This window comes from Cariama cristata, unplaced genomic scaffold (assembly GCF_000690535.1).
Source record: "Cariama cristata isolate BGI_N322 unplaced genomic scaffold, ASM69053v1 scaffold4390, whole genome shotgun sequence".
Taxonomy (NCBI): domain Eukaryota; kingdom Metazoa; phylum Chordata; class Aves; order Cariamiformes; family Cariamidae; genus Cariama; species Cariama cristata.
The window spans coordinates 13,976-22,364 of record NW_009595096.1 but is presented as its reverse complement, the minus strand read 5'-3'; the positions used below and the strand labels follow the sequence as shown (position 1 = coordinate 22,364).

Here is an 8,389-nt window from a genome sequence, read left to right as displayed (position 1 = left end):
TATAAATAATTAAAAGTTTGTGTGGATATGTATGTGTATATATATTCCCTAACACATATATGTCTTTAGTTGGCAGTATAGTGTTAATGTAAAATATTTGTAGCTAAGATTTTTAGTACTTTTGTTTTCTTAGATTACATTTTGTAGAAGTCTGTATAGCTAAAGTAAAACTTTAGTTGTAACAATGGACTATGTGTACTCAAAAGCTTTTTCCTCAAATACGAATCAGTGTTACCGAGAAAGTTACTGTTAAATGAAAATGCCTTTTGTATTAATGATCTGTTGAATTTCCAAGCTGGAATGTACAAAGAAAAAGAAATTCCAGAACCCAGCATTGCTTTGGCCTTTTCATACAGTTATGTTCTTTGTCCCGCAGTTGTATGTATTAGGCTAGTATATTTCAAATAGATATATCTTCAAATGTAAAGAAACATTAATAATTTCTATAAAAGGAGGAGATTTAAGTTAAGTTTTGTTGGGCAAATATAATCTTTGGTATTTTCTGGGTTGAATTATTGATCAAAACTAGTTAATAACGTGCTAAAAGATTTTAAGTATTTGATTTACTAGGTTTACTTTTCTAAGAAAACAAAGAGCATGACTTAACCAAAGGAAAAAAGAAAGTAAATTATGTGAATTACCTACTTATTCCAGTAGTTTCAAAGTAAACATTTTCTGGTTCAAACTTCGTGTTCACTGGGGACCTCTAGCAATTTATTTTGAATTCAGTGGAATTATATTGTCATGATGATTTCTTCAGTTGCACATATAGTACATCTTCATTTTAAGAATAAAAAAAAATGCTGAGTAATTACAGATGAGAACAATCTTTTCTGTGCTGTAGACAGCTGAAAGTAACTTGAAGATGTTGAAATGACATCGAACTTTTAATACTACTAGGGAACTATGTGCTTATTGACCTATTTTTAATGAGACTTTTTATTTCATGCCTCTTTGAATATATGCATTTCTCACATAAAATAATCATAGTAGGTGTTGTGACCGTTGAGTCTCTTGAGGCAGTTAGCATGTGATATTCTGAATTTCAGCTGTCTTCTTGCATTGTGTTCCTGACTATGTGGACCTGCATCTTTTTTCTAATTGCTATCCAGCAATATATGTTAACTGCTACCTGGCAAGATAGAAGTGTTCCATCATAGTCGAGCTAGGCGCCCACTCTTTATGAATAAGTGACTGTAATTTGCAAGACTGATACTTTTTTTTTAAATGCTCGCAACTTGTGATGGATTGCACTGACCCAGCTGTGCAAAGCATAGGGTAAGAAAATAAGGAAGTAGAAGGATGCAGAGTTGCTTATGATGTCTGAGGTGATACAAATAGGAGGAGTATCAAATGTATCAGTAGGTTGTTTGTATCATACTAGAAGAAATCGGTGCATGTTTGTTCATGTATGATTTGGTTTTAATTAGGAGCCGAAGCTTAAAGAACAAATTAAAAAAGTAGCTAGCATGGCTTCACTTACAGCAGTTTGTGAGATAATGGATCAGAAACCTGAAGTGCACCTTGAATCTCTACCTTCTGTGGATGCTCTAAAGAGATTTATTTCCATTTCTCAAGTTAACGAAGTATTAAAGAAGCCATCTTCTATTGAAGAAAAAAGTAGGTATGTCTGTGCTATAGCTTCAGTAATTCTCCAGAATAAATTGGATTAGCGTGGACCACTGATTAAGATGCTGGCTTTTCCTCTTCTTTTCTTTGATAACTTTTTGCCGAGATAAAAATGAAGAATTCTGAACACAGACTGTTCATTCGGTTGCTCTTTTGTCTTAACATTTGGGTTTTAGAGCATTAAAGCAGCCATAATTGATCAGACCAAAGGTTCTTTTGCTCAGTCCTCTAGTGCTGTGAAGCCAGAGCTAGCTTTGAACATTGCTTATCGTTATGCCAACTTAAATGTATATATGCACTGCACAAAGCCATAGCATGTACGTAAGCCAGTTTAAATGGAAATTATTCACTGTTGGGGAAAGGAAGCCCAGAGCAAGCCTGAGGGCCAAAAACCAAATACTTGGTTAAGAAAAAAAGATGGCCAGCATATAGTGATATTTCTACTGAATACTCTCCTAGATATTCATGACTAATGAGGCTGCCTGAGCCCAGAACTGATTTTTCTGTGTTTAAAAAACTTTATTTGTAGATTTTTCTTCCATGAACTTATCCAGTCTCCCCTTGAGCCTGTGTAAATTTTAGCATCTTGAAGAAGTATAGTGAGTTTGTACAGTTAAGCTGTTCCTGGTGGAGTAGGGATGTGCAGGATAAATTAATACAATATGTATTTAAGAATAATATTCTCCTTACAGCTTATGTGAAGAAACAACATCTCAAGGATGGGGGAAAATAGTTGCACGCTATGTTCGTGACCAGTGGATTTGCCTTCGTTTCATTTTAAAATCATTTCCAACACTGGCTCAAGAGTATGAAGAGACTTCAGAAATGTCATTATCTACAGTTGAAAGGGCAAGAAAAATGCTAGAGTCTGCATTAGAAGCCCTAACTATTCTTCCTTCAGACCAAGTTTTACCTGTGTTCGACTGCATGAAAGTCCTTGTTCCCAAGGTAAAAGATAAACCAACTTCATGATACTAATAGTTTGGGACGTGATTTTGTCAAACGTAACACTTCTTTCATCTCTTTGTTCTCAGCTTCTGGACTCAGCAGAGACTCTCTGCATAGAAGCGTTTGATTTGGCTTGGAAAATTGTATCCTCTTTGAGCAACACACAGCTAATATTTTGGTCCAATCTAAAAGCATTTGTTCAGTTCGTCTTTGATACTGAGGTTCTGGCTGTTGCTGCAAGTGCAAAGGGTGAAGCATATGCCAGAATAAAAGAGGTCAGTTTAAGAATTCTTCTTTGTGAAGTGAGCATAAATTTTATCTAGAAATGTGTTTTACTTTTTATTTTTCCTTCAGCTATTGTCGTGAATTTTTCATTTCCAAAAAGGTACTAGTTTGAGAGTCCTAAGACAAAAGATCCAAAAATTAGATTGAGGATAAACAAATATACTGCTTGTTCTTGTAACACAGAAAATGAAAAGTACTATTTCTTTGTTTTTCAGACTGTTCAGTATCTTCCGCACTAAGCAAAATGGGTTTTTTTGGTCTTTATTTTATTTGTACATTATACACTTCCTCTTGAAGATTTTGTCCAGGATTTGCATCCGAACTGTCACAAACTATTAATGACCTGGAAAAATTATGTCTTTTTCTAATAGTTTAGTTTTTATGGAAATACTCTCTTAAATGAAAAATTAGAACCATTCAAAACTCTAATAGATGCTATTGAATAAGCCAGCTTTAACTGCTTCTTTAAAGGCTTTTTTTTTCTGAGAGTCCAGACATAGAAAACATAAATTGAACTCTAACGTGACTGTGATTTTTTTAATACTGCGTGATAGACCTTCCTCCATAGTTAAGAAGAAAAAAAATTAATTTTTATTCTTTTTTTGGTTTTTTTTGTAAGGTGTATGCAGCTTTCTGTACTCCAAAAGCTCTTGCATACGTCGTGGTGTTCTTTCATGTTGAGTCAATAAAACTGTGTTCAGTACTGGAATGTTGATTCATCTTGGCTTTATACACTGGAAAATTGTTTACTATTTCTTTTCTAAATAATCTTTCTTGGGTTTTTTTGCCTTTTTTCCCCTCTGAGCATCAATTAAATGTGCAGAACAGTCTACAATGACTGCAAGACTTCTACCAGAGCAATAATAGATTATATATTAGTTACCAGTACATATATATGCTTAGACTTACGGTCTCATACGCTGCTTTGCACTTAGCACAGCAATCACACTAGGAGGGGTTGCAGTTTTACTTTGAAGTCACCATACGTAGCTTTATCCTGGTGTCACACTTGTAGCTGTAAATAATAGCGAATATCTTAGCTTTATTTTCAGCCCAGATGCTCCCAAAATGATTTTTAATAAAAGTATAGAAAAATGCACACTTCCTAGCTATTGAAAATTGCTGAGAAATCTCCGTATTAGCCTTAAGTATCTTAAAATATTGTCCCACTTATTTTCTTTTTGTCCTTCTTGAAAACTTGCTTCAAATGAGTGTTACTGGCATCTATTTTAGTCAGTAGATAACACTTTGCATTTGTAGTCTTCATGTGGACCCAAGCCAAAATAAGGTACGTCTGCAAAGATGGTAAAATATCTCTTCAGTTCTAGGAATCTGTTAGCTTTTTCTTTTAATGAATATCTCTAATAGTTATGTTTGTATGCTCAGGGTTGTAGTAACTGATGAGCTGTAGTTACTTTTCTTTGATCTTAAAATTTGTTTAAATTCTTAGAATTACTGTCTTAACTTAGGCATTAGTGTTTCAAGCGTCATGTAAGGTGTATTTTGTTAGAATTACTGTCTTAACTTGAGCATTAGTGTTTCAAGCATGATGTAAGGTGTATTTTGCCAATGTTGAGAGTCTGGAGTCTGTGTGACAGCTATCCCATTGTCCGCAGTGAGACATACCATGACAGCAGTCATCAAGGAGCTAATGAAGGTCTCCTGTACTCACCAAAGGGCATCTGGTCGAGCCACCTTCTGCCCCTTCATAAGAAAATGAAGATAAAGTTCCCAAGCAAGTGTCTACTTACGTATATTCCTATCCCAGTCCTCGGCAGTCTCTGGTGCCATTGACCCCTTGTGCAATGGCTATGTAGTTTTAGCTAAAGAGAAAGAAAAAATGGAACTGCCTGATACTGATTTGTCACAGAAGCATAATTTCAATTTTGTCTACCACAGTGCACTCTGTATTTTTACTAATAGTTAGAAGGGATGGAACAAAGGGGAGTTTTTGAGCCAAAAAAGGGAATATTGCTATGGTAAAATCCAGAAGGGCTTCCACAGAGGTGCCCGGAGCACTGTGTTCTTAGGCTTCATTTCTTCTGCTGCACTTTTTCTTTTCCTTTGTGATTATTCAAATGCTTATTGTACTAGAACTTATATTTCTTATTTCTTTTGTGTGTGCTGGACTTTTACTATGTTAATGAAACAATTGAAAAACATTCCGGGATTGAGAAAAGCATAGTAAATGTCATGCTGCTTCCCTGTGGGTGAAACACAATAATTCAGTTTTGGAACTACTAGGAAAATTACAACAATGCCTGTCCTTGCACTAAAAGAAAAGTTTGATTCTTTGTGAAAAGACCAAATGTTTCTAGGGTGGGGTTTTTATTTCCAGAAAGTGTTTCTTCAGAGTGTATTCTAGTATTTCAATTTAAGCTCTTTGTGAGCCTCTTGGTGCTTTAATCCTTAGCAATTCAGAACAACTTTCTCTATAAAAACTGTTAAAAGTTACTGTCAAAGAATTGTCACAGTATCAAAAGTATCACTTCAGAGCAGCGAAGAGAAGCAGCTTTGTCTTGTGAGAGCTGTCACACCTTCTAGAAAACCATCCTTGTGAACATCTCTAACTGATGTTGTCTAAAAAGGAATTTATAAAAACCCACCTCTTCATTCTGAATCTCCTTGTCCTTTCCCAAATGCTTGCAATGTCTTAGAAAAAAATTTGCTTTGTAACTGAAGTCTGCTCTTGCACTTAACCTAATGGAGGGAGTAGGAAAGGAAAATTTTGGGACCATCTTTCTAAATTGGTACGGATTGATTAAAAACACCAGGTTTGTACTCATGAAGTAAACCCAAGTGCATTTGTTCCAGTAATCAGCAGATTTGTGTAAAGCATCTGGTGTTTTATATCTGTTTAAGCAAAGATTAGTTCTATCTTTTGTTAACATAAGCATGTACTGGGCCAGTTGTTGCCCATTCACCCACCCTTACAATCAGGGAATTTTAAATAGATTGAAGACAGCATTAATCTGAGCAGAGGTAGGATGCAGAAGATCAGACCTGCTAAAATAGATGTCACTGCCATATTATTCTGGTAATTCTAGCACTTCTGAAAACTAGATTTGGAATCTTTTATTTTCTTCTTCTTTTCAGATAATTTTCAAGCTCATAGATATGTCCACTACAAAGACTGGAGTCTTCAATGTAGTCCTTAGTCATTGTTGTCGATCTTGGATATTTCCCACTGTTGATGAGAGAAGTGCCTTGATAAATGCTTTCTTAAATGCTGGAAATTATTGTGAACTTATCACTGAGGCTTGTGTCTTTGGAAGTGTATTTAGGAGAGATCAAAGGTATAAAAAAAATTTTTGTGATTATATTTGTTATAATTTTGTGCGCTTTATTTTCTTTTAAACTTTGAGATTTTGTATGCTATTCTGCTAATTTTGTTGCTTTGTCTTCTTTCATCTGTGAAGACTTATTCAGGATGTGCATGCCTTCGTAGAAAATCTTGGAGAAAAATGTGCAGCAAATGTTGTTACAGAAAGGTAATGATTTTGAGGATACATCTTATAAATTTGGTGTGAATTGTGTCTTCATTATGATTGATGCTACAATAGGAAAGATGCTGTTTTTGAAGTCAGCTTCTTATAGAATATCTTGAGTTGGAAGGGACCATAAGGACTTTATTCATAACCTTTTTAAGTATTGCTAAAAGGGATATACATCACGTTATATTCATAATTCAAATACAAAATATAGAAAATTGCTGAGTATTTTCAGGGAAATATATCCCGCTTGTTAACCTGAGTGGGGTTGAAATAACTACTTCCTCATTGCTTCACCTCATAAAAGTAATACTTTTTAGGATGCAGGGCTGATATGTACCTTATCATTGTAGGCAAGACAGTTAAGAAGCTCAGGCTTTAATGCAGCTAGATTTGGAGCTGGACTTTTTCACAGTGGTTGTAGGCCATTTTAGCTTCCATACTGGCAATAGGTTCTGCCTCCAGTTTTTGAAACAGGGATGTTGGCTACTGGATTATTGAACTTTTTTTTGTAGTTTCACTCCTACCTTTACTCAGTGGAAGAAAGTCAGAGAAACAGTTCTAACATAGTGTTAGGAGTTGCTACAACCCGAGCTTTTAAAAAAAATCTGCCACCGAAGTTCAGTACTCCTGTATTTTTTCCCAAGACCTTCTTGGTTTCCAAATGTCTGGTTGTGACAGTCTGCAGCTGTGTGATGCTTTGTTACCTATAACGTCATTAATTCTGCTCTTGGCATTAATTATTCCAGATGTCCCTGAGTAACTAGTAGGAATCAAGTGTTGTTTTGGACAAGAATATTTGACCAAAAATGTAAGCATAAATTAATTGTTTTAAGATTAGAGTTTACAGGCACAGAACTTCAAAAACCTTTTATGAAACAGCTATTTCTGTAGAAAATTATTTTAAACACTTAGATTTTATTAAAGACCTGTAGATAGAAGCAGGGACAGGTTATCTGGAACTCACTAGTTTTCATCAGCAGTGATGAAGAAAATTCTGGTTTGGGGTATTTGCTCACTACAGACAACTCAAAGGCTGTATGATCAAGGTGATGTTTGGTGCTTTTTTATAATTTAGGAATTATATTTATAACTGAACAAGTAGAGTTTGATTTTTATTTTTTTTAATTAATATTTTACAGTACAAATCGAGATGATCACTACGTTCGGGTTTGTGCTATTAAATTTCTGTGCTTGTTGGATGGATCAAATATCTTGCATAAGACATTTATGGAAGACATTTTCATCAAACTACTTGATAAAGTAAACTTCATTTCTCTTGGTATATAAATGTAATGTTAGTAAAATTATTAAAACAAAGTAGTTACAGTTGGCAGGATGTACTCAGTTGTTTGTGTAGCCTCTCTAGATTTGCCCAGTAATACACTTCTTTTTTTGTTATGAGACAGAAGTTAATTCAGCCAAACCAAAATAGTAAAAATTTGTCTTTCAGGATGACTTCTCTCTTTTTAGTGGATTTTTTGACTTTGCAGAACACTATCCAAATTGTAACCGTTGTTCCATTAAGAATCTTCCTTTAGGCTGCATTTTGAAGCGCTGCATTTCACTTTAATGATTGCAGACTACCTTTTGATTTGAGAGCTATTGTCTCCTTAGAAGACCTTTATAAATAGAATTAATAGAGAAGGTTGGGGTCTAGTTTTCATTTATATCCTAGCTGCTTATGCATTGGCAGTAGTGTAAAATCAGTGGTAAATTACTACAGCTGCAATTGGAACATGCATTCTGGTACTATAGAATGCTGCTTTTGGGTGGTCCTTCATTCCTGTCAATTAACTACTGGAGAAAAATTGATAATATTTGTGTTGTATGATTGATCAAGTAGGAGAAGTGAGCTTTAAAAGTGATTTCCTTACTTGCTTATATATGAAGCTTAAACATGTAAAAACAAAGTGTATTTGTATTTTAACATTAATACAGGACTTGGATCACCACATAATTTTCTTTTTAAAAAATTAGGGAAATAATTTTGGGTGTCATGTATTTTTTAAGTCCAAGACAGAGTACATAGGGAA

At 34.6% G+C, this 8,389-nt stretch overlaps 1 protein-coding gene across 1 annotated transcript in view; it reads left to right on the top strand.

Moving 5' to 3' along the window:
• Positions 1–1,430: 1,430 nt before the first annotated feature.
• The window catches only part of TARBP1 (TAR (HIV-1) RNA binding protein 1), a gene marked incomplete at its 5' end in the record, with an annotated part of 18,690 nt that continues 11,731 nt past the window's right edge, over positions 1,431–8,389 (top strand). Inside the window, 6 exons of the mRNA XM_009700499.1 lie at positions 1,431–1,624; positions 2,322–2,577; positions 2,664–2,852; positions 5,959–6,158; positions 6,282–6,353; positions 7,496–7,616. Of these exons, the coding sequence (XP_009698801.1) occupies positions 1,431–1,624; positions 2,322–2,577; positions 2,664–2,852; positions 5,959–6,158; positions 6,282–6,353; positions 7,496–7,616 (1,032 nt within the window). The remainder of the gene's footprint in view (positions 1,625–2,321; positions 2,578–2,663; positions 2,853–5,958; positions 6,159–6,281; positions 6,354–7,495; positions 7,617–8,389) is intronic.